General features: G+C 51.1%; 10 protein-coding genes across 10 annotated transcripts; 5 read left to right on the top strand and 5 right to left on the bottom strand.

Annotated features, from left to right (window-relative positions):
- Window positions 1-147: 147 nt before the first annotated feature.
- On the top strand, window positions 148-2,895 carry HO173_006026 (uncharacterized protein; the record flags this gene model as incomplete). The annotated part of the gene is made up of 4 exons (XM_037307938.1): window positions 148-180; window positions 636-1,728; window positions 1,860-1,975; window positions 2,320-2,895. The coding sequence occupies 4 exons, from the start codon at window positions 148-150 to the stop codon at window positions 2,893-2,895; spliced, it is 1,818 nt and encodes a 605-aa protein (XP_037165198.1).
- A 167-nt stretch (window positions 2,896-3,062) lies between these two features.
- HO173_006025 (uncharacterized protein) lies at window positions 3,063-3,634 on the top strand (the record flags this gene model as incomplete). The annotated part of the gene is made up of 2 exons (XM_037307937.1): window positions 3,063-3,125; window positions 3,203-3,634. 2 exons carry the CDS (start codon window positions 3,063-3,065, stop codon window positions 3,632-3,634), a joined length of 495 nt encoding a protein of 164 aa, XP_037165197.1.
- Window positions 3,635-4,082: 448 nt separating this feature from the next.
- Window positions 4,083-6,797, bottom strand: HO173_006024 (uncharacterized protein; the record flags this gene model as incomplete). Its single annotated transcript, XM_037307936.1, has 3 exons — window positions 4,083-6,028; window positions 6,079-6,577; window positions 6,636-6,797. 3 exons carry the CDS (start codon window positions 6,795-6,797, stop codon window positions 4,083-4,085), a joined length of 2,607 nt encoding a protein of 868 aa, XP_037165196.1.
- A 680-nt stretch (window positions 6,798-7,477) lies between these two features.
- Window positions 7,478-10,703, top strand: HO173_006023 (uncharacterized protein; the record flags this gene model as incomplete). Its single annotated transcript, XM_037307935.1, has 2 exons — window positions 7,478-8,387; window positions 8,446-10,703. The coding sequence occupies 2 exons, from the start codon at window positions 7,478-7,480 to the stop codon at window positions 10,701-10,703; spliced, it is 3,168 nt and encodes a 1,055-aa protein (XP_037165195.1).
- Window positions 10,704-11,095: 392 nt separating this feature from the next.
- HO173_006022 (uncharacterized protein) lies at window positions 11,096-11,961 on the bottom strand (the record flags this gene model as incomplete). Its single annotated transcript, XM_037307934.1, has 4 exons — window positions 11,096-11,261; window positions 11,482-11,640; window positions 11,736-11,808; window positions 11,889-11,961. The coding sequence occupies 4 exons, from the start codon at window positions 11,959-11,961 to the stop codon at window positions 11,096-11,098; spliced, it is 471 nt and encodes a 156-aa protein (XP_037165194.1).
- Window positions 11,962-12,380: 419 nt separating this feature from the next.
- On the bottom strand, window positions 12,381-13,373 carry HO173_006021 (uncharacterized protein; the record flags this gene model as incomplete). The annotated part of the gene is made up of 7 exons (XM_037307933.1): window positions 12,381-12,463; window positions 12,521-12,559; window positions 12,615-12,778; window positions 12,849-13,054; window positions 13,103-13,174; window positions 13,261-13,269; window positions 13,350-13,373. 7 exons carry the CDS (start codon window positions 13,371-13,373, stop codon window positions 12,381-12,383), a joined length of 597 nt encoding a protein of 198 aa, XP_037165193.1.
- A 330-nt stretch (window positions 13,374-13,703) lies between these two features.
- On the top strand, window positions 13,704-14,426 carry HO173_006020 (uncharacterized protein; the record flags this gene model as incomplete). Its single annotated transcript, XM_037307932.1, has 3 exons — window positions 13,704-13,875; window positions 13,959-14,208; window positions 14,285-14,426. The coding sequence occupies 3 exons, from the start codon at window positions 13,704-13,706 to the stop codon at window positions 14,424-14,426; spliced, it is 564 nt and encodes a 187-aa protein (XP_037165192.1).
- A 510-nt stretch (window positions 14,427-14,936) lies between these two features.
- HO173_006019 (uncharacterized protein) lies at window positions 14,937-15,465 on the bottom strand (the record flags this gene model as incomplete). The annotated part of the gene is made up of 3 exons (XM_037307931.1): window positions 14,937-14,996; window positions 15,126-15,349; window positions 15,408-15,465. 3 exons carry the CDS (start codon window positions 15,463-15,465, stop codon window positions 14,937-14,939), a joined length of 342 nt encoding a protein of 113 aa, XP_037165191.1.
- Window positions 15,466-18,528: 3,063 nt separating this feature from the next.
- HO173_006018 (uncharacterized protein) lies at window positions 18,529-19,813 on the bottom strand (the record flags this gene model as incomplete). The annotated part of the gene is made up of 2 exons (XM_037307930.1): window positions 18,529-19,366; window positions 19,419-19,813. 2 exons carry the CDS (start codon window positions 19,811-19,813, stop codon window positions 18,529-18,531), a joined length of 1,233 nt encoding a protein of 410 aa, XP_037165190.1.
- Window positions 19,814-21,877: 2,064 nt separating this feature from the next.
- On the top strand, window positions 21,878-24,257 carry HO173_006017 (uncharacterized protein; the record flags this gene model as incomplete). The annotated part of the gene is made up of 2 exons (XM_037307929.1): window positions 21,878-24,043; window positions 24,093-24,257. The coding sequence occupies 2 exons, from the start codon at window positions 21,878-21,880 to the stop codon at window positions 24,255-24,257; spliced, it is 2,331 nt and encodes a 776-aa protein (XP_037165189.1).
- Window positions 24,258-24,268: the final 11 nt, after the last annotated feature.

The raw sequence follows: 24,268 nt of genomic DNA, 5'->3' as shown, positions 1-24,268 counted from the left end.
GTGGAAATTAGGCATGATCTGACAGTACTCTACAGTACCGCCATTCGTAGACAACCCCCATCCTCATCCTCATCCTCATTTACCTCTTCCTCTTTCAAAATCTTATAGCATCACACAAAGTTCATATTCGCAACTAGTCGCTTCAAAATGTTCAAAAGTCAGTCTCTCCTGGCCGGTATAGTAATCATAGCCCAACCTGTTATATGCGAGAGTCAGAAAATGTGTTTGTCCCTTCTCTTTGAAACATTTGCTAGCCTTTCTTAGTGCTTTGTATATTGTACAACCTCAACACAGCCCCGTTTCGTCAGCTCGTTCAGGAGTAGAGTAGTCTCAACGGACGAGGGGGATCAAACCAAATCATAAGGTACTGAACCAAACCATGCCACGCCTTTACATTGCATTCCTTTTCTGGCGCTTACCATCAGCTGTTTGCCTTCCTCCATCTTTTGTACTTCTATCATCATCTTCATGCATCCTTCAATTCAGTCTCTCATTCACTACTACTTCTTCTTCTTCTTCTTCTTGCTCCCAACTCCTCTCCTTCTCCTTCACCTATCCGAACCATAGCTTCCTCGAGCCTTGAGTCACCTTCACGCCAGCCTTATACGTAAGCCTTGTCGAATGATAGGCCATAGCACCCGTCGCCACTGGCCGATCACGAAATGTACGATAATCGACTTACTAGCCATCTATACAACTACCCTTACCAAGCTCAGGCCCTTACAGCTCCTGGAAAGACGCCTGATACCGTCAAGTCTACTCCTCCACTGGAATCAGGCAACATCGCTATGCTCAACAGAGACCATAGGGTCGACATAATGACAACAACTCGCGGCTCTATTCGTGTGTCACCACGAACACTCACAATCACACCTCCAAGACCCGCCTCACCAATCTCATCCGACGCCGATAGTGACTGCTGGGACGATGGCTCTGATTCCCCATGCTCCTTCACTGGCGAGGAGTGCCCCGACTTATGCGGAGGCCCTAAGAATTCGTGCAGAAGCTGGACTCCTCCTGCCTCCCCTTTCTATTACACCAATGAAAGTGGAATCTTCCTCCTGGACGATCGTCAGGGTTACGAAGAGAGGCAGAAGATTGAACTAGAGCATACGCTGCATGACTTGGCTACAAGCCTACAACGGCTGAGGGAGACCATGTCACCCCCAAGGTTCTTGAGTCGGCTTCATGAATTCGAAGGGTTGGCACCATCGTCTCGTACTGGAATGTCTCACGGGCCCAGCGAAGAGTTCCCACGGTCACCAACCAAAAGCCTCGCGGAACACTTTCGCGTTACGGCAACTTCTCCTGGACCGTCGTGCCCCTGTGATTGTGCCGGTACCCCATGCCGCTGCAAGCTTTCTCCAACACAAAGCGCTTCCACAGATCTACTACACCAATCAATGAATACCCAGGAGAAGGACGAGTTTGGGACTGCGGACCTTGGAAAGCTCATACAAGCCAGCTTACAACATGTCCAATCGACCAACTCGCCCCCAAAATACCTCGCCAGCGTGTCTGAAATTGAAGCCCAGCCTCTGCTCGGAAAGCAAATCACCATCCCGAATTCACACGAACAGCTGCGTGACGAGGCTTTCTTAGTGAGGGATGCCTCGCCACAGCTACACCTCGGGAATACAGCGTACCCGACTCCACTTCCAAGCTCTCCGGAATCGAAGCCGAGTCGGAAGAGGGGACGGGATGAAAGCTCCCAAGAGAGTAGCGGCCGTAAGAGGCGCCGCGGAGAGGATGATGAATGTATTACGACGTTTTGGAGATTGCGGAACGACTAATTCTAGGATGCCATTCTGCCACAGTTTGTTGATCACCCTTTTGAGAAGGCCTTAACATTCGTGCAGTAGGCAAGGATGCGGCTATGGGAAATGCCTACCCCGGATGGGCGTTGCTGGAGGGCAATGGTGATATTCCCGATACTCGCGGTTCTTCACTTAAGGGGACTCTTAATGCACTAGATGTTACATTCCATGACTGCATGACACAGTGTTAATGGAGATTTGCGCGAAATTATTGTGAGATGCTGCATCCCTTTCCCGCTCGCATCGACCCGCAAAACCACGCCTAGCATGCGCGTCAATGCATCGATTGATTGCTGCAATTGTGATTTATCTTTCTTTGTCGTTACCGTCTTCTCGTCGGTATCCATTCTTACCAGTTTTTGCTCTCGAACACCTCGCCTCAGGTTTCTATTTTGCTATCTGGCTCAACTCCAACAACGTTGTTTAAACGATGCGCTCTTCCCTACGCTTGCTGTTGCCGTTACAGGTCTGTCTGCTTCTATTTTTATCATACACTATCCAGACCTGCTCAGCAAACCCACTCTCCTCCCAGAGCGCTGTCCTCGACCATCAGAACGTCAAGCAGCTACTTCAAACCCCCGGCTTCCATCTCCATCTTCCCACTACCATCGCCAATTCTCTAGTCGAGAAACCGCAAACATTCCACACCCTCTCCAAACGGCGCGTCCCAAGCCGGCCCCCAGGAACCATCCCTTTCAGCGCCCAGCCTTCCTCAACCCACGTCTTCCGCTTCTACAAATTCACCTACATCATCAGTTCCGACCACCTCACGTCCCAAATAACCAGACTCAACATCTGGATGCAGAACTTCTTCTGCGACTTCCTCGCCGCCTCTCCCCTTGGCATCGAGCTGCAACCCCGGCGGCGCATACTCCTGCGCGCGGGACAGCTGACGCTGAACCTGCAGTCTGTCGTCGGTGCGCTGAGTCAGGAGATTGTGACGGCGGTGGTGAAAGAGGTTGGGACGGATGGCGACGGAAGGATTGACGGCGTTTTTTCCAGCGGGCGAGGTGGCGCAGGTGGGGGCCGGGGTGAGGGTGTTGTTCGCGGTTGGGTTGGAGTTGAGAGGAGCCGTTGAGTTTGGGCTTGTGAGCGGTTGGTGCAGGGGAAGCGGAGGTATGTGGGTGCGATACGTCTCCGCCGTGGCTAATGCGGTGCCTGCACTCCCTGCGTCGAGGCCGTCTTCCCCACATGCCGCCGATTTGACTCTCAACCTATCGGGTCATCCAAAGCGATCATCTCAATATGCCCTTTGTAAAAAGTGTTTGGTACATGAGTCCAGCCAACGCTCAGATCGCCCTTGTTTGCGTAAGACCCTTCTTTGTCAGGGTTTTAGCACTGCTTTCTTCCTACCTGAATATTTTCGACCCTGTCTACTTCTCCAGAACTACAGTCTTCCTCATCCTGCCAGTCTCAGGCGACCACCAAGGTCTCCCTCGTCCACCGATAGAAGGCCCCGTGCCACTGATGCACGCTACTCCATCGTAAACTCTCGACCAGCCGCTACCAAAAAAAAGCTCAACCCCGCCATCTCAGATGCTCCCCAAGCGCCATACGCCCAAACGGGGACAGCCAAGCCAACGCCGAACCGACCCCGAGGCCCAAGCCGCCCGAGCAAAGTCCACGACGGATCGCACCGCGCGGGTACCGACCTCTCCGACAACCACGGCCACAACGTAACGTCGACCCTTCACCAAACGCGAACGACACCCCCCCCGGCGTTGGCAGAGATAGCCGCCTCGCGCGACGAATTTCGACACCCCACTTCGGAAAGACACGGACGGGAGTTGCTCGGTAGATGGGACACCCGGCGGTAGCAGGGCCGGAGTCGGAGCGCCGTCGACGCCGGTACGATCCGGGCGCCACTGCTCGAAGCACCGTGTGGGACGGCCGACTGCGGCGATGGGCGGGGGGGAGACGGGCACGGGGTTTGAAGCGCGTGCGTGGTGGGATGTAGTGGTGGATGAGAGGATGGCGGGGCGGGGCGGCTCGTCGGGGGTTAGAGGGAGTTGGGGGGGGGGGAGGTGGGGTGAGGGGAGCTGGAGCATGGGGTGCGGATATGCTGTGAAAGATGTGTGGGTTTGGGTGGTTGGAGGGAGCGGGGGGAAGGGGAAGGCAATGTATGGCATTGAGGGACTGGGGCTTGGAGAATTCGAAAGGATTGCGTTTGTGTTAGGATCGGAAGCTTAGCCGGCCGCCCTTCATGTGATATTAATTTTGTTCCTCGGTACCATCCCAAAAAGCTCTCGTCCCTTCGATCGTTCTCTACCTCACTCCCCTTCGACCTCTGATCTCGGCCACTGCGCCCCTCCGATGCGGGGTGTCCGCAAACAAAGCCACAACCAGATCGACCAATTCTTCGGTGTCAAATTCGAGTCCGAGTTCCCCCTCCGTCCATAAATACTTGATGTCCACCAGGGGGCTCTCCAAGATGTTAGCCAGATACTGGAACTTGAGCCAGTGAGGCGCGTAAAGCGCCGTCAGCGGAACAGGATCTTGCTCGTTGCTGTGAGGTTGAGCCGCAGCTGTTGCATCTGTGAGTGGCGGGGGGATCGGTAGGAAGAGGGCTTCGAGAGCGGCTATTCGATTGCAGTAGCCAGCCAGTTGTTGAGATTCAGGCTCCGATATGTCAGACATGTCCTCGATGTCGACTACCATCTTGTTCGTGACGGTTGATAGCAGTGAGCCCAGACTCTGCAGTAAAGCCGAGTGTGAAAGCACGTCTTTCCATTGCTTGTGCAAGCCGCGGAGACGGTCGACAGTGGAAGCTATGGCAATGTCGCACTCCTGATTGAAGGGATGTTCGGTGCAGTGGACGAAGCCTTGGGCGCCGTCGAGCAGGTCGGTGATGATGGTGCGCTGAGATTCCATCTCTTTGGCGTACGCACGTTTACCGTAGCTTTCAAGGGCGAGAACATGAGCTTCAAGGTTGAGGTTGTGCGCCGTTCGACTTTGGATATGCTTTCCTGACCGCGTTATGTGGTGAGAAGCGAGCTGCTGAAGGCGTTCCGCAAGCCAAAGACTGTCGTTATAGAGGAACATGCTGCCGCTCGAGTGAGTGGCATAGCTGGCTGAGGCGCTGGCGCGATACATGGCTAACAACAGACCTGGTAGAGAGAGCAGATCTGGAGCGGCAGAGGCGATGGGCGAGTGGGCGAGATCGGACGTTTCGAGCTTCTCAGCATCTGAGACAATCTGGGTAATCATTTCTAGTATCTCCTTAGGTAGAGACGTAATATTGTACCTCTCTTTCAGGGTTACTTCGCGTGCAGCCTGTTCGGGTGCCCTGGCTAGTCCGTTTCTTTGGGTCGTTTTGATATTGGGTTGCGAGGGTTGGGGCGCCTTCTTGCTTCCTTCACCCTCGTTCTCATCCCCCCATCCCCATGCATCTTCATCATCAACATCAACATCAGCAGCAGAATTTTCTTGGTCGCCTTGACCGGTCCCATTCTCTTTCTCGTCATCAAGCCCCCAAGCGCTGACATCCTCTTCATCCTCACCTTCTGCTGCGTTGCTAACACTGGGTGCGTGCATTTTGGTGGGTGACCCAGACTCTTCATCAGACCATCCAGCATTCCAATCATCGCCACCACTGTTGCTTGCGAAAACTTGGTCGTGCCGTGAGAGCACTTGCGTCTCCACACGCTCGACCGTCTCGATTGTTCTAATCCCATGGGAAAGCAAATTTCGGATCTTCTTGAGTGAAGTCTCTTGACGCTTTCGAAGCCACACATTGGGTATGCTCCTAGTCCAGTCACCCAAGTCACGTTTGCCCGGCCATTTGTATGAGTCCAAAGAGTTGCCGAAATTCTGGACCAAGGACATTGTCTCTTGAAAATCATCCATTCCGTCCAGGTCTTCCGGTACCGCTGAGGCGAGCCACGTTGAGATCAACCTTGAGATCAGACGTGGCATCAAATGTTGAGCCAGGGGTTCAACCACGGAAGACGGTAGTCTTGTGCGCAAGAAAGCAATAATTGAATCGAGGTCCAAGAATAGAGCTTCAGCGCTCAAGTCTGACGATTGCCCAGACACGCTAACCTCGTCACCGTCAATCTCCAAGAAGCCGACTTCACCGTCGGCTCCCACCTGCAGACGAGGTGCTACTACAAGCATTTCGAAGTCTCTGCAAAACGGAAGTAGTACGTTGTCGAATACTTGTAGCTTGGTCATTGCGGCTACCAACGTTTGAATATCCACTGTAGAAGAGTCTGGAAATTAGTGAGCCCAGGGTCAGAAGGAGAAAACGCAGGAGACCTACCATTAAGGCTACGTGAGATCTTGATTGAAGATCTAATTGAATCAACGCAAATGTATGCCTTCCAAGACTCTATCAACCTCTCAACCACATCATTTCGTAGATCGGCAGCCTTGGCACCAACGACGCCAGCTACTCTGGCGCTTTGAGGCACAGGGATTGAGTCGAGTTCCCCTTCCACCTGTCTCGAAAGGTCCACGGCTGACAGTAGTTGGCCAGCCAGTATAGCTCTTTGGACAAGATCCAAAGTCCTTTTTGTTGCCTGTAGAGCCTCCAACGTCGCCGCCAAGCTCTTGTTGAAGGCCACCTCGCCATTCAATAATGCTACCTTGCTGGTAGCATCGTTGACCTGCTCCTCCAAAAGTTCAGCCTGCCGGGCTTGTTCCACAATCTCTCGGGCTATCTCCTGGGATTTCTCTATGTCGACACGTAGCTGCTTTGCTTGGGAAATCCAGCCTTCGATATCCGGGGCGCTGTCCCGGCTGGCTTTCCTGATACTGACCTGTGACCAGGGTTATCAATCATCCTCAAATGCTAGTAAACGAGCCGTGAATCCAAACCTTGACATCTTCTCGTGCTTGCTCTATGAGCTTCGAAACTTCGGGTAACGCTGATGGAGGGAAATCCGCTGACACGACCTCCTCAGACTCGGGATACGCGCCGGTCTGCACATGTTCAAGCACGGCCAGGCCATACTGCTGAGGCGTGATACGCGACGGCATGGAGATGGTCGAAGCAGTGATCACGGCGCATGGAAGTCGTAAAGCCGAAGTTACGCCTCGGTGGTAGGGCTGAGATCCTGTGTGTTAAGTTTGATCTTGACATTTCTTCCCTCCTGGTGCACCCTCCATACCATTCCTTTGGCAACTTTTCCATAGAAAGCACAGATAGTTTGGATCAGCCTGCAACAACCATATTTTTGCTGAATCCTCCCGGCCGTACTTCTCTTCACAAAGCGTTCATTCCATGATTTAATTCTGTCATCCTTATATCCAGTGTCTTTTTCTCAATTCATAAAGGTTCATAACCCTGTTTCAATATGTGGATAGGAGAGCTGACCTGCTTGAATCTAGCAATATTTTTACGGTTCTGAGCAAAAGGAATCGCTTACCTATCTGTTTGTAGCTACCCCTGTTGGCAGCAGCTTCGTTGTATTTTCATTTGGTCTAGCACCTTGAAAGCTTTACGAAGTAAACTTTCCTTTTCACCTCGGTCAAATCCCTTGAGAATATTTTCGGAGCATCATGTTATGCGTACAGTTCTCGTAAGCGTAACATATTGCTCAACAGTCCTATCAATTTTGCTTGGTCTTCTAGCAGTCTGGTATGCTTTGATACATGGTCGATATTCTCCGAGCCATACAAGCATCTCCTCAGAGACAGCCAAAACACTGCAAATCATCATGTCAACAACGTCTACGCCTCACAAAGCAAACGCAACGCACTTCAAAGAGATTCAGAAATTCAGCACGGAGTATTCGCCTACTACTATAACGCAGTATGAGTCTACAAGAACGGGAATGAGGATTGTGATAGTTGATAAAGAGGGTCCCAAAGTTGACGGTCTTTTCACTCTTGCAACAGAGATTCATGACGATTCAGGGGCACCTCATACTCTCGAGCATCTATGTTTCATGGGGTCTAAGAGCTATCAGTACAAAGGAATGCTGGACAAGCTTGCCACAAGAGCGTATTCCTATACCAATGCATACACAGCGACCGATCACACTGCCTACGAACTAAGCACTGCTGGCTGGGAAGGATTTGCGCAGATACTTCCAGTTTATTTGGAACATATCGTTGCGCCCACATTAACAGATGCCAGCTGTTATACAGAGATACATCATGTGGATGGCTCTGGAAATGACGCTGGTGTAGTGTACTCCGAGATGCAGGCGGAAGAAAATCAGAAAGGCGGGCTCATGTGGAGAAAGTCCAAACGACTATTGTATCCTGAGGGGGTAGGCTTCAGGTATGAAACTTTTGGAATGATGGAATCTCTGCGGGCATTAAGTGCACACCGGATCCGCGAGTTTCAACATGATATGTACCAGCCGAAGAACTTGTGTTTGGTCATTGTGGGCGCCGTCGATCATGTGAACCTGTTGGACGTTCTGGAACATTTTGAGGGTACCATATTGGAAGATATACCCAAACCTGGCGCACCTTTTAGCCGGCCTTGGTTAGAATCCAAGCAGACGCTGCCGCTGGAAAAATCAACCGTCGAATACGTTGAATTCCCCGAAGCAGACGAGTCTTCAGGCGAAATACTCATGAACTTTTTCGGACCTGACTTGGCGGATAACCTTCTTTGTTAGTGTTCGGCCTTCGTTCAATACGCGTGTCAATGTAGCTGATAATGACTCTGTAGGCGGTGCCATGAATGTTCTCCTTAGGTATCTTGCCGGCTCATCTGCCTCAGTCCTGGACAACACGCTTGTAGAGAAGGAGCAAATTGCTAGTGGGGTGTTCTACGAATGTGAATATCGACCCAAGACAGTCATTCAATTTACCTTGACTGGCGTTGCTACAGAAGAATTGGAGCAAGTCGAAGCTAGGTTTCATGAGCTTCTTAGGGAGACCGCTGCGAAGCCAATTGATCTCGAGTACATGAAAGACTGCATTCGGCGCGAAAAGCGTCAAGTGAAATTCTACGCCGAGAGCTCAGGAGGATTCTTCACTGAACCAATTGTCAAGGACTTTCTGTTCGGCAAACGTGACGGATCAACATTAAAGGCTGATCTCGAAAATTTGGGAGAGTACGATACTTTGGAGACTTGGGAAGACTCCCAATGGAGACACTGGCTGAGGGTCTGGATGTCAGAAGCCCATCATATCAGTGTAATTGGTAAACCCTCGGCTGCTCTGCCTGATAAGATCGAGTCCAGAGAAAAGGCTCGCATTGCGGCACGAAAGGAGCGACTGGGAGTCGAAGGACTTGAGGACTTGTCGGCAAGGCTTGCAGCCGCAAAGGCGGAGAATGATAAAGAGGTCCCCAAAGAAGTTCTCGAGCAGTTTGAGGTTCCAAATACATCATCAATCCACTTTATCAATACGACAACTGCACGAGCTGGTGCGGCCCGAAAGATGGGCTCCCTCCAAAATCCAGCACAGCAAGTTATTGACAGGGACAGCGATCTGCCCGTTTTCTTACATTTCGAACATGTGCAGTCAAATTTTGTTTACTTGACGCTTGTGCTGGGTACTGAAGCGATTCCGGTCTCCCTCAGACCGCTACTGACCATCTACATGGAGGGATTTTTTAGCACACCGATGCTGCGCGACGGGAAGACAATCGGCTTTGAACAAGTCATCATGGAGCTGGAAAGGGACACTGTAGGCTATGCTGTCGACTCAGGTCAGCCTATTGGCAATCCTGAAGTCGTCACAATCAGAATGCAGGTCGAGGTCGAAAAATATCAAACGGCTATCCATTGGCTGAGAGAGTTGATGTATTCCTCTATTTTTGATCTCGACAGAGTCAAATCCATAACATCAAGGCTCCTGGCAGACATACCGGATGAAAAGCGAGATGGGGACGATATGAGATTAGCTGCTGAATTAATGGTTGGCACCGCACCTTCGTCTATCACCAGGGCGTGTAATACACTTGTGGGTGCTGTTTACCTCAAACGCGTCAAAAATCTCCTCAAAAAGGACCCCGAGGCCATCATCAACCAACTCAAAGACATCAACTCTGCACTCTGCCAGCCAGACAATTGGCGTATTCTTGTCGTTGGCAACGTAGAGAAGCTCCCTCACCCGGTCGCCTCGTGGAATACTCTTACCACAAAACTTGACAACGGCAAATCTCTCAAACCCCTAGACACTCGCCTCTCAAGACTCAGTGAACAGGGCAAAAGCCCAGGTAATTCGGCATATGTCATCCCAATGCCATCGCTTGATTCGTCATTTGCGATCGCGGTTGGCAAAGGCCCGTCCTCTTACGACGACCATCTCGTGCCAGCACTCATGGTTGCGACTGCCTATCTCAACAACATCGAAGGACCAGTGTCAGCAGCCGCTCGTGGTAGGGGTCTTGCATACACCGTCAGCTTCCGCCACCACGTTGGCTCTGGCCAAGTATCGTTAGACATCTCCCGTTCTCCCAACGCCTTTGTAGCGTTCGTTGCCATCAAGGAGGTCATGCGATCGTTCGCCCTTGGCGAGAGAGTAATAGATCCTCTCGATCTGGAAAGCGCCGTCAGCTCAGTTGTGCTGGGCTTCGCTAATGCAGAGGCAACCATGGCAAGTGCAGCTGAGATTAGCTTTGTACGGCAAGTCATGAGAGGATTGCCTAAGGACTGGCCAACCATCATACTAGAACGTGTCAGGAACGTAACTAGTGAGGACTTCAGAGACTTGATGAGGAATGTTCTGCTCCCCATTTTTGAAGGCAGGACCTCTAATTTAGTCGTCACTTGCGCCCCGATCATGGAAAAGGAAATCGTCCAGGGTTTTAGAGGGATTGGATTTGAGGCTGAGGTCAAGCCACTGGATTTCTTCCAGGATGACTATGGTTTAGAAGGAGGGGAGAAGGAAGATGAGGATGAGGACGATCAAGACGGAGAAGATGAGGACGAGGACGAGGAAGGAGACGGGGAAGACGACAATTTTCCAGAATGCTGATCATGACATTGCCGCCGTTTTATGACAGTCATCGAAAAAGGCGGCAAGGTCGACCTCCAGCAGAGACGGTAAAAATTCCTTCCTGCGAGCACGTTACGCAGTCATCAACCCCTTTCAGAAGGTCCGCGAGGGAAACAAAAGCCTGAACATTTAGATAAATTGTTTCGAGAGACAGGTCCAATCACAACAATTCAGTTCAAAGGCATGCCTTCCATAACTTACTAGTGCCACAGCTTACTCATACAGCGTAAAGACTCCCACCCAATTCCTGCGAAAGCAATGTTCATTTCAGAAACGGACCTTGAAAATAGTCCAGAGACAGGCGGTGTTGAAAACGTATTTACAGACAGATACCCGCTAAGTCTCTTGACCGATCGTCATCCTCCACCATACTATTTCACCACCTTCTGCTTCAACTCTCCTGCCTTCAGTTTCACGTCGCCGACAATGCCCTCCGCACCAGCCTTTGCGTCCCCAGCTATTGATTTGCCATCTTGAGCAATCTGATTCGCCTCTGTCTTCGCTTTCGCCTCTAGTGATGCTTCTCGTCCGCCGTAGCTAACGACACGTTAGTAGGTATCCACTACCCACAAAAACATAGCAATCCGTTCCGAAAATGCGATTCCGTTCCTGCCTAAGAAGCTGTTCCCAGGTCTACGTCCCCTCAATTTCCCATATCACAATCTCATATCCCATTTACCCTCCAACACCCACACTCTCCGTCCAAGGTACCATCCAGTCCCCAACCTTTCCTAGAAGAGAAGAATATGCCACTCACTTCCAGTACTCTAGATACCGATATCCCTGCGTCAACTGCGCTCCGAAATTGACAAAATGGCAGCCGAACAGCAGATAATTCTTCGGCTGAACAGCCAAGGCGTAGCGCATGAAGGTGCCGGAGTAAAGGACCAGGGCGCCCGTCATGCGGCCGGATATGCTATGTTACCAATCACGTCAGACGAGTCGCGGTGATTTGGGAAAAGTGCGCTCCGGAGATGGCAGCTGGGGGGGGAGGAGTGGGAGGGAGCGTACATGTCGGGATCTTTCTGCGTGTCCATTACGGCTGCGATGGGGATGCCAAAGTTGGAGACCGGGCCCCAGAAATCTGCAGAGAGTGAAGTAGGTCAGTCGGTGATCCGGTCTTGTTTCGGAGCTGTGGAGGCGTGATGGCGCAGGCCGACGTACGGGTTGAGCAGACATAGTTCAAGACCGGCTGGGACCGGATCTTGGCATTGAGCGCTGATATTGCGGCTGCCATTGCGTGAGTGGTAATGAGGAGGAAGATGCGTTCAGTTACAGCGCAGGAGCAGGTCTTGGATTTGAGGAGTTTTGGGTTATTGCCGATAGGGCTGACGATGTCGGCGGAACAATGGTCACGTGCCTTTATAATTTACTATTTGGTCTGCATCTACAAAGAAGGGAGAAGCTTGAGGTCCGGCAAGTGGTGACTTCTGAAGTTTTTGATTTGTCCTGACTATTCTGACGCTTTTGTGGTATATTAGCAGTCCATCCTCCCAAACGCCAGTCCTGGCACTAGTCATTTGCAGAACCACTGCTGGGACTTTCCTCATGTCCCTGCTTTCACTTTGGTCGAGATGGAGCTCTCATGCTCGAATCAGGGGGCTCAATGTCTCCATGTATTTTGACATCGATCCAATCAGCCAACTGTCACGTAAATCACCGCCCTTGGAATCCTGGCGGTGGGAAACCGCGGCCCCCTGGGGGAGGCTGGAACCCTGGCGGCGGCTGAAACCCTTGCGCTAGAAATTTCGTCAGCCACCATCACATCAGGAGTCGGGACATGGGGTAGAGCCTACGTGGTCCTCCGGGAAATCCAGGCGGTGGTGCGAATCCAGCTAGAAACCAATAATTAGCGTTGTGCTTTGGCTCGTTGTTCTTGAATGAGCTTACGCGGTCCTCCTCCTGGGGGTCCTCCACGACCCGCAAACCCTGGTGGTGCACCACCAGGGAATCCACCAGGTGGAAATCCAGGAAACCCTCCTGGCGGCGCTGGTCCTCCTACTCCCGCAGCCGGTCCACCTAGTCCAACAGGCAATCCTCTTCCAGCTGGTCTACTTATGCCCGGTCCAGCAGCTAACGTAGGTGGTGCACCTCCAGCACCTCCCTGGTGCGCTTGCTCCTAACCTTGCCGATGGGTCTGCGGGAGGAGGGCCGTCGACTGAGCAGGAGACGATATGAGTGCCGCGAACAATGGTAAGACCGAGAGTGCGCTTTTCTTCCGATTCGACGAGTGCGGGTGTAGAGCTGCCAGGAGCAGATTGTGCGCCTTTGGTGGGCTTGCGCTTTACTCGGCGGAATTCTTCTGTGTCTGCAAGGACGAGGTTCATGTGCTGCGTCAAAGTTAGCAGAAGCAGACTCTCATCTTGATATGGACTAACCTTATCGAATGCTAGCATTTGCCCAGTCATTTGTCGCCCATCATTCAGTGTAATTCTCATTCGGTAATTGATCTGGACCAGTATTAGTACTTCTGTATGCAATTCTGGCGTCTCGGAAGGGATTTGAGAGCTGGTCGGGAGGGAGCTCGGGAGCTTACGAGGTTTTGCTACCACGTGAATCGATCAGCAAGAGTATCGACAAAGCCTGACATGAAATAAAAGGCCGATTTTCGAGACCGAGACTTACCATCTTCCCCTGTTTGTTCGCCATAATGATTGACTGTGGTCGCTCACGCGACTTGTCTTGTCCAAAGATTGTAAGGAAGCTCCAAGCTTTCTTGGGCTCTCCACTCTTTCGAATGTCAAGCGCGCAGTATGGTGTATGAAGCTTTAGATTCTTGCGGTTGGAGGTTCTCAAAACGACTTGACTTGCGCTAGTTATAAATTACACGCCAAGCGCGCTATACTTTCGCTAATCGCCCACACAGGGCCTCAACTTTCAACGGCAGCGACAGCATTAGCATCTTCGCAACATATTCCTCCGACGCATTCTCGATCATGGCAAGTGGCTGCAGGTGCATGGGCTTTACTGCTCACCACAATGCTAATTTGCGGTCACCAGGCGGAATCCCAAAAAGACAAGAGCGCAAACCCCATGCGCGAACTACGCATCGAGAAGCTGGTCCTCAACATCTCTGTCGGCGAATCCGGTGATAGGCTTACCCGCGCTGCCAAAGTGCTCGAACAGTTATCTGGTCAGACGCCTGTCTACAGTACGCATTCGCTTTCCATACTCGTTTCTGGAGTGGTCGTCACTCTCCCGCAGCGTTGTCTAACATCATCTGCTCCCTTTCAGGCAAAGCCCGGTACACAGTCCGAACGTTCGGTATCCGACGTAACGAAAAGATCGCTGTCCATGTCACTGTCCGCGGTCCCAAGGCCGAAGAAATCCTTGAGCGCGGGCTTAAGGTGAAGGAATACGAATTGCGAAAGAAGAACTTTTCCCAGACGGGCAACTTCGGATTCGGTATTAGCGAGCATATCGATTTGGGCATCAAGTATGATCCGGCAATTGGTATCTACGGCATGGACTTTTACTGCTGCATGTGAGTCTTCTCCGTTGGGAAGACGTGTTGGGACCCTTGCAGAATTCGGATGAGATGCTGATTGTTTGTTTTACAGGACACGACCTGGCGAGCGGGTAGCCAAGCGAAGGCGTGCGCAAAGCAAAGTTGGTGCTAGCCACCGCATCAACCAGCAAGAGACAGTCAAGTGGTTCAAGAATCGATTCGAGGGTATCGTGAGAGGAGATCGCAGTACCTAGGTGATTGGCATGCAACGATACCAGGTGCTTACATAGTGGAGTAAAGCTTGAGGGTCGCTTGAGCTAGTATCCCAGTACAACTGTTCAAAAAGCTACAATGCAAATCATTCAATTTCACAATGGAGGCTTCACTTGGGTGAACTGCCGCTTAACCATTATTGATGATTTGCTGCGTGACACCTTTGGCCTCTCCTTCTCCTTGCTGCGTTTGTGAAATATACTTTTCGTCGAAAGCGGCCTGCATCATTAGACGGTAGGTCTATGAAGCGTGTATTGGAATAAAAGCCATGGCCCGCTCTACACCACGAATATGGATGCATCACGCGAAATTTCCGGATCCAACTGACATGCTGAAGCATAACCCATGCCACTTCTGATCCTGTCTGAAGCCCCTACGCCCAGAGCTGAATGTTTATGCCTTGTGCCCGTATTTTAGAAAATGAGAAAGCCATTTCACACCGGATTCGCCTTAGCAATGCAACGTGAGTCCGCCAGTGAGCGGATGATACCCTACTTTCCCTTTTCAGAATTGTAATGGGCTCTGTTCCATGTCTTGTCGAATCCACTCGGCTGGTAGTCCCCACGAATAATCAGCATATGTAGACAAATCTTGCGCACCGCTCAAGGTCAAAAGTGATCCTCAAACAATTCTCTGCCCATGAATTTCCCAACGCTCCAAAAACTACGGTGTGTACTCACATCTGGTTTCTGCCCCTGGTAATTTGCCTCGTGATGTGGGCTTCCGATTCCCTTCGCCGTCTCCGTATTCCCCTCTACCGAATCAGGATGCCCTCTCTTTGTAGCAGCGCCTGGCAAATGATTCTTAGAGCCGCCACCGGACGAATAGCGCTGCTCGATATTCTGTACACCGGGAGTCTGAAGTGGGTTTGGGAGTATACCCTCAGCGACGCCGTATCCGACACCTGTAGCCATGATGTGTGAGAGACTAACATCTCTAACGACGGAGAATTTTGAGCATACCGACAAGAACAATACCGGCGACGAGCTTTCGAGGGTGCCGGCGGATGATTGTGGCCATTGCGTGTGTTCGGGATGATGCGGATAGGAAGTTGAGATCGTGAATGTGCTTCAGTTTCCAGCGAGCTTTTCGGCCTCTTTCCCTACGATTTGATGGAGACTTGTTGAGGGATAAAATTATTTTGGTTCAACGAACATTCTTCTACTACGTCAATGACAAGAACCCTTGCCTTAGGGTGCCCCTGTATAGCGCCTGTTAGCTTCCGCCGGCTACATTAGCCGCGCTTCACGGGGAGGTCGCCGGACGAGGCAAGAATTAAATCATAAAGTAAAGTACTTACTTAATTCATGAGTGGGGCGGAGTCGATCAATGTCTCGAGTGATCAGGTCTGGCTTACGATCGAGGCATCAGGGAGAAGTGGCATCCATATATGATTGCCTCCAACGACGTATGCGGATGGCTCCGTGTCCAAAACCTTTCTCGTTTGTTCTGCTCAAGAGTGTTCATGGGTAGCTCGACGATCTGAGGGGTCGAGCCCTATGAGCTTTCAAAGATGTCTTTCTCATACGGTTTGAATTTCTATTGTTCATCCATGTAGCCAAGGAGTAAAGCTTGTGCCTTGGCATTGCAAATTAGTCTCTATTGCTTCATACATGGCTGGGCTGCAGTCTTGTGAGCGTGAGGCATGGCAAAATAGGGTTACCTACGCATCATTCATTTGATCTCAGACCAAAGAAAAACCATGCACAGACCCTTGCATCTCTTCCGATCAAAGACGGAGAGTCTCGGATTAGGCTACGAGTATTTTCATTTGGATTTAGATGCTGTGTCTTGTGCTCTAAAGTGATTAACAAAACAAGGGTGCTACCGTGCTAGGAACATGGGAGTCAAACAAAAACCGCAAGAATAGCAACACATGAATTTCCAAAAGCCAAACCAAATCACGTCAACCAAAGCAGAGCACCGGAACAGTCCACCGTTGTCCGATAGGTCATGCCGCCTGCGTCTGAATGAAACCTGATGACCCTGATCCTCGGCGCTGCCGGGGAAAACGGCCCTGCGAACTCCTTCCCGCAGTCCACCCTCACCGCCGACGCCTCCAAAACCCCTCTACTCTTAGGCATGTTGCCCCTCTATCGCCGCCACAAACGTATAGGGTTCATGGTCTGGCGCATTGAGACGACGTGTGAAGATCACCGTATAAATTTTACCTAGCGGAGGGCGGGGGTTTGGTGGTGCGAACTTTATGAACATTGTATTTCCCACATGCTCGAGAGGAAAAGGGAGGCCATCGGATGCTGTAACCAGGAAGGACCAAAGGTAAGGACTTCCAATTGGATCTCGGTTTGTCACTGTGGCCTCCCGCTTAATGTTCTCACAATCGGTACCAATAATGTAGCCGCCGTGGGGATATTTACGATCTTCGTCGCAATCATGTGCAACCGGTTGAGCACCACCAGCGCGAGGTTTAGCAGAGCTCATCGTGCTTGGTTTTCGGTGGCTGGTATTGCGGGTGATGGATGATCTGCTTGCGCAGATATTCGTGCGGTGTGTGGATGCTGGTGTGTGTGCAGGTATGCGAAGAGTCTTATGCTGTCTGTCTGTGCTTGCTGAAGGATATGAAAGAAAACACCAAAGAGGAGGGACGTCCCTCCTCTCTTATACTCATAAGTCTAACCGCCAGGAAATCCGAGACAGCACAGCCGGTGTAAGAAGAGACTGAAATGGTTGAAATGAAACGAAACAATGCTGCGGCGTACGGCCACACTTTTGTAGGTTTGGTGCCTGAACGTCTTGTCTGAGTCCATGGGGCCAAAAGCAAGCGCTTGTCAATTATCCTCGTTTTGGTTCTAGGGTTTCATGTGATGGCTGAGCTCGAGTTGAGGGGAAAAGGCTGGCGAGATGGCACAGGGCTGGGGAAGAGATTGAATCGGTTGAAACATGCGGGTACGAAAACGTGCAGGATTTACCAAACTTTCGCGGTTTCGAGACCCCTTAAGGTCGTGTCTGAACCGAAGGGAAAAGATCCGGATTCCTCCAATACTTTCATTGGCAGCCGTGGCCTTTCGACCTCTCCCGCATAGCGCTTCTCAGCCTCCTGAAGACGGATTGGAAACTCAGATTTGCCCAACCTCCCTCACACCGCCTCAGGCCCCACATCACTCCCATTCTCAGACCAATAATCACAGGGACGCAACATCCGCGGCCGCACAACCCAAACATCCGTCAACTGCATATTGCGAAGCCTTACCGTGCCATCGACGGCAGACGTCGGTAGTGAGGGCGAATCCGTCTCGGAGGACCCGAAAGTAGACTCTTCAGACAGAAAGTCCATCCCGGCTATCTGGAAACCAGTCATTGACGCCTTGAGATGCCTGGTTCCATGACGGTGAGAGACGATGGCGAAGGGGATCGCAGCACTCGAACGGTGAAATGCCGCGGGATGCGGACGCTGTCAATCGAGCCGTGCAAGCGTGGACTTGGAAGAAGCAGAGCGCGCATGCTGCGAACCTACCGGAAACTGTCAAAAAGGCCTGCAAGCGCAAGTCTGCTTTCCTCAGGAGCCTGGAACACGGTGGACCCTAGACCGCCTATTGCAGCGATGTTGTTATTGTATAGATGCTGTCGTATTCTTTGACGCATTGATGAATGATCCCCAGCGCAGATGAGATTGTTGTAGAGAGCCTGCCATACTTTGCCGTTTGACTCTCTTTGCTAAGTGGCTGAGGGCTCGTGAGCCCGCATTAAAGGTCTACTGTAAAATGGCCAAGCGATGCTGCATCAACTGCTGCGACATCACTTTCTGACCAGATGGAACCAGAAGACCAGCTCAAGGCTCAGCCTTGACAAGCTCAAACATCAGTCCTGCAAGACCATTGGAGCGTCAAAAGGTCACAACTTGCGTGAGTAGCGGTTGCCTTATTGGAATGTTACTCTCTAATGATCAGTAACGCCAATACATATACAAACATTGCATACTCCGAACCTAGCAAAGACTGAAAGATCGAAACCTCCAACGATGTAAGTCTCAAGCAGATTTGGGCAATATGGAAAATGAGCCCATGTTCATGACCCCGTCGAACTATCCTGACAAAAGAACACCGTCTGTTAAGCCGCACTCATTCAATGCCAGCCTTCGCCAAGTCCCCCGTGTGTGCTATCCATCTCAGCTATAGTCGGACTCAGCGTTGGTGAAGTGAACGAAGCAAAACGTTGGTCCAGCGGCGGACTGTGCATCTGAGACGTGAATGAAGGAAACTTCTGCTCCCCGGGCGGAGACGCAAGGGACATGGGCGTGGTAGGATACGGCGTCTGTTGCACCGGTCTGCGCCTTCTGAGCAAGAGGACAACTGCTACGACTGCAGCGAGAAGCACCGCAGCTCCGCCAATAGCGATACCCGCAATGGCGCCCGGACTTAGTGTCGCCTTAGATGCGGTCGTGGATGGATTGCTAGCCGTTGATGTTGGCTCTTTGCTCGCTGAGGATGTTGGAGAGGATGTGGATGATATTGTGGTAGGGATAAAGGGCGTGGGTGTGGCCGCAGAAGAATCCTGCGAAGATGAGACACCGGCTGCAATGCCGTTGGCTGTAAGGTTGACATAAGCAGCACAATCCGCATTAGGTACAGCTAATGGGCAGGTATCAGCTTGACACAATGAGAGTAATTGAGGTCCTTGAGCTGGATTCTCTGTGACAGGCGGTGCACAGCGGACATTGTACATGCCGTTCAGGTCTGTATTTAAAGTCTGGCTGTCTTGGTCTGAGAAGCCGTAGTTTGTAGTAGCCATGCTAAGCTGATTGATGAAGTGGCCGAGGTCGGTGTAATTGAGGTTCATGTATTTATGGACGTACGCAAGACTGAGGGGACCACTGCTGCCACTGCTGGAGGGAGGTGGGGCTGGCGGATCTGAGCAGCCGAAAATGTGACTGAAGGCCTGGAAGAAATGTGCAAAAAGGCGACTGCGTGGACCGTTGTTAGCATAGATAGGTGTGGGCGGAAGACACAGCATACTACTGGTTGGTCGTATTTGTCAACATGACATTGGATGTTGAGCCGTTGAGGTAGCTATGTAATGGGTCAAGTCCCCCATCATCTAGCCAATTGATGCCCACTGCCTGATCGTTGAGATTGGTAGAGTCAATTACACCATTGAACCAAGGAGCAAGATCTACGCTTAGATCTTGGAAGGTGCCAGGATTGAGGATCCCTGTTATATCGGATGAGATATTGGTGTTACTCAACGGCGCTCCACCAAAAGCGAGCGCAACGATGTGTTGCACGAGCTGGTTTTGGGTTTGGCTGTTGTTCGCACCGTAAAGGTTCTGAGCATAGTAGTCACATGTTGAAGCATTGCTCGGGCGCTGAGCCAGGCTCACTCCAAACAGAAGTACAACAACGAGCAACATACTGGGCGACCGAAGGCCGTGGCGAACTTCAGCGGTTACAAAGCTAGCAGTAGAAACCAAAGGCATTGAGATGAAGGCATATTCTTTACTGTTGGTTGACAGGAAGTCTCAGCCTTGTAATGAGCCGTCTTTGCCGACTCCATGAGCGATATAATTGATTGGCATGTGCTCTCAGTGGCCATGTATGCAGCCATGAACGCCTGGTTGCATGGGGGAAAGGTAAGCGACTGGAATGGATAGAAAAACCCGAATCAACAGACTCTTGACTTGAAGAGGGTTGTTTCCGCTTTGGTAGCTGGAACGGCCACAGTCCTGTGGCTTCAAGACGGTGCAATTGTTTCGATATGTACCCGGGCATCGAAAGACTGGAGGAGAAATTTCGCTTATCTGTGCTAGTCCGACGGAACTTCTCTGATTTCGAAGAAAGAGTACAGCGAAGTGAATGAGCATATACTCGCCTAGGTCTTGCAATAGCATAAAAAATTAGGCTGGGACTCTGTCGACCTGGGATAAAACCTCAGCTCGCACGCCAAGAAGTCGAGGAACACTCGGATTTTGCGGCTGCCATGCATGCCCTGAATTTAAGGGTGTATTCTGCGGTTGAATCATTGGATTAGGATGATTCCCCTTTGGGATACCGACAGCATCCTGCATGCATTCGAAGTTGCTTGCCTATCATGACCGCCAAAGATTTCCATGGACACGGTAGATCCGGCCTAATAGTGCGGTTGCTTCTTCAAGTTTCAGCTTGAACCACGTCCCAATATCGAGGCACCATGGTTCACAGATTCATTGTCGCCATCAACGATATGACCATCTACTACTAGCACTAGCGATAACTTCAGTCACAGCACCTTCAAATCGCTGAGATAGCCCACACACTTCTTTTCATTCTCGCACGTGCCCTCTTTGGGGCTCGGAAGAGTCGTAATTAACAAGGCTGGTCTTTACTACCTATGCTGTTACGTCAGCTCATTTAGTATAATATACAGCGCGCGGCAGAGGAGACAATGGAAGCTGAGTGGTGTGCTTTTGGGGGAAGAAGGTGTAGCCGGGCACGTATGAGTATGAATAGATGGAGAGTCTTTGGGCGGCGCGACTGGGATGTTGGAAACCGTTATCGAGAGGCCGAGGCCACCACCTTTTTCGTCGTGATATAGACGTACTGGCCTGGTTATTGATCAAGCCTATCGCACTTGAGCAGTCATTGGCACAGCAAAGTATCATCAATTAAGCCACATAGCTTCGTCCGCAGCGGTCTCTGTCCAGACACATAATCTTGTGCGAAGGGGCATTTGCTCGAAAGAACGGTGATTGCTCTGCCATAACTAGCATTCTTATACTTTTCTGCTGTCGAACCTCGCACTGACCGTCAAGATATTGGCTTAAGCTGTCTGAACGACACCTTCATGTCGGAAAGAGCATAAATAATCCTGGGGAGATGCTATGGTATGAGGACTGGCTTCGGGGTAAATCTCCGCAAAAAGCGTCATTTTCTTTCGGGGCTTTCCTACGGCCGTGTCAAGTAGAGTAATCTTGAAAATGGGACTTGACGGCGCTCAAATGCATAGCATTGGGGAACTGGCGAGGTCATTCAAGAGTATTATACGTCCAGTCAACAGGCCAGATTTTTCTGGCATGTGCTGAAGGAAGGAAGGAAGGAAGGGGAATGAAGCCCCCACGGTTCACGCTCACCTCAGCCCTGCCATCCCACGTCAGAGCCGTTTTCTGTTGACCAGTGTTCTTCTAACCAGTGCTTTTTTACTGCGTCACACTTATTTGATACAACAGCATTGACTTTATGATTGTAACGATTTATCGCCTTTGGTGACGAATCTAAGCATACCCGTTTTCCCGCACAGTCTCATCGCCGGACCGTGTCACGCACATTTATTATACAGTGCCCGCGTGATCCAGTACTCCAAGGCAACCTAAATCCCTTCAGTACCAACAAATATCGACACCTATCACTCGTGCTCCCCATACACAATTTGATGAAAGCCCCATCCGACCTTTGCCAAAATTGAACAAGATATGCCCCGGTAACGCCCTGTGTCTGGCTCGATGTCCAGCCAAAGGAACACATCGTCTCCTTCAAGGCCCAGGCCTGTACCAAGCTCAACCTCTCCTGGCACCTCACGAGGCCGGTCGCCCGCAGCGGAGTCTACTCCTCGAGCAACCTCAACCGCCAGACTTGGGTCTCCAATTGCCTCCTTCGGCGCTCAAGGCTCTCCATCCATCCGTCAAGTTCCTGCTCCGAGCCAACTCAACAGCGAAAGTCATACACCTCTCGCCGGGACCGGAACATCTGAGTCGGTACCAGGGTCAGGTCATTCTGCCCTTGCTGCCGCATTGCAGGGCTCGTTTGGGAGAAGTCCACCGAGGTTTGGAACGCCGCCGTTACGACCCGTATCCCCTAGTACTGCGGGTGCTGCACTGCAAGGGAGCGGGCCTCAGACAACATATGGCTCTTTCGATAGCCGGTCCGGGCAGGGTGGTCAAAGGCGTATATCAGGCGCTCCTAATGAAGATCCGAAAGTGGTAAAGCGACATCTTGTGCAGCCGCCGAATCTGGACGGTGTTAACGACAATGGCGAGGGTAGTTCTACCCTCAGCGATAGAGCATCATCGGTGAACGTTGGAAATGGCAATGGCGGAAACGCTGCAACGGGTATAGGTGATGACGAGTTCTCCAGCCTGCGTCTTCAGGGAGGAGACATGACTCGCACAATTTATCGATGGGCTGAAAACGCCGAGGCACCTGGCCGGGCAAAACGTAGCAAGAGCTGGCATATTTCTCGTCTTGAGCCCGAAGACGAGGAACTCAAAGCGAGTGCCATAAAGCAGCCTGGTGGCTTTCGGAGGAACTACTTGAGACGACAAGCCCCCGACCAAATTTCAGGAAGGAGCAGAGGGCCAAATGGCCTGGAATCGCAAGAGGACTCTCCACAGACTGGGCGACCTATGAAGATCATAACCAACAGCTTCTACGAGTTCCTTACCATCTATGGTCACTTTGCAGGAGAGGAGCTCAAAGAAGACGATGAGGAAGAGTACTTCAACTATGAGCCATACGTCGATGAAATGGAAGGCGAAGAAAGGGAGGGTGAGCCCGGGGAAGGAAGTGCACTTTTGACGCCGGGTACTCCTGGGATGCGGAAACGCAAGGTTAAGGACCGAGGTGTAAAGAGTGAGAACACTCCCACCGGTGCAGCGCTTCTACTACTCAAGTCTTTCATTGGAACTGGCGTCCTCTTCCTTCCCAAGGCCTATCTTAATGGAGGAATGATGTTTTGTAACGTCGTCCTTTTGGGGGTTGCATCGTTAAGCTACTACTGCTTCATCCTCCTTGTCAACACTAGGCTTAAGATTGAGGGCTCTTTTGGTGACATGGGTGGAATACTCTATGGGAAGTGGATGCGTGCCCTGATCTTAACCTCTGTTGCACTCAGCCAGATTGGTTTTGTGTCCGCCTATATCGTCTTCACTGCCGAGAGCCTGCAAGCATTCGTTCTGGCGGTGTCGAAGTGTCGGACATGGATCGACATCAAGTTCATGGTTCTCATGCAGCTCGTTATCTTCCTTCCGCTGTCTCTAATCAGAGATATCAGCAAGCTGAGCTTGACTGCCATCATTGCCGATGTCTTCATCGCCCTTGGCCTTTTGTACCTCGGATACTTCGATATTCACACAATGGCGAAGTACGGCGTAGCCGATATCACCAACTTCAATCCTCGAGATTGGACTTTGTTCATCGGCACAGCGATCTTTACCTTCGAGGGAGTCGGTCTGATCATACCAATACAAGAGTCGATGAAGAATCCTTCCAAATTTCCCCCGGTCCTCGCAGGTGTGATGATTTTCATTACAATTCTCTTCATCCTCATGGGCGCCTTGTCTTATGCAGCATTTGGATCGGCCACAAAAACCGTTGTACTTTTGAACCTGCCTCAGGACAGCAAATTCGTCAACGCAATACAACTCCTCTACTCATTGGCTATCCTTCTGTCCACGCCGCTTCAGCTATTTCCAGCGATCCGGATCATGGAGAATGAGATTTTCTCGCGCAGTGGGAAAAACAATCTCTACATTAAGTGGAAGAAGAACGTCTTTCGGTTCTTTCTTGTTGTGATGTGTGCGCTCATTGCCTGGGGTGGAGCAGGCGATCTGGACAAATTTGTTGCTCTTGTTGGCAGCTTCGCCTGTGTACCCCTGGTCTACGTGTATCCAGTGCGTAATATCCTCTGCTTCGGTCTCATAAAGGCTAACGTCACCTCAGGCTATGCTTCATTTCAAAGCTGTCGCAAATTCGAAAAAGCAGCGGATTGCTGATGTCACTTTGTGCGTTTTTGGGTGCGCGGTAATGGTATACACTACCACACTAACGGTCAAGAGTTGGGCCAACGGATCGAGTAGCAAACCTCCGGGCTACTGTGACGAGTGAAATTTGGGAAA

The sequence above is a fragment of the Letharia columbiana genome, assembly GCF_014066305.1.
Source record: "Letharia columbiana isolate WasteWater2 chromosome Unknown Sc0000017_s0, whole genome shotgun sequence".
Classification (NCBI taxonomy): domain Eukaryota; kingdom Fungi; phylum Ascomycota; class Lecanoromycetes; order Lecanorales; family Parmeliaceae; genus Letharia; species Letharia columbiana.
The sequence above is the reverse complement of the archived record's forward strand: the minus strand, read 5'-3'. Positions and strand labels throughout refer to the sequence as shown.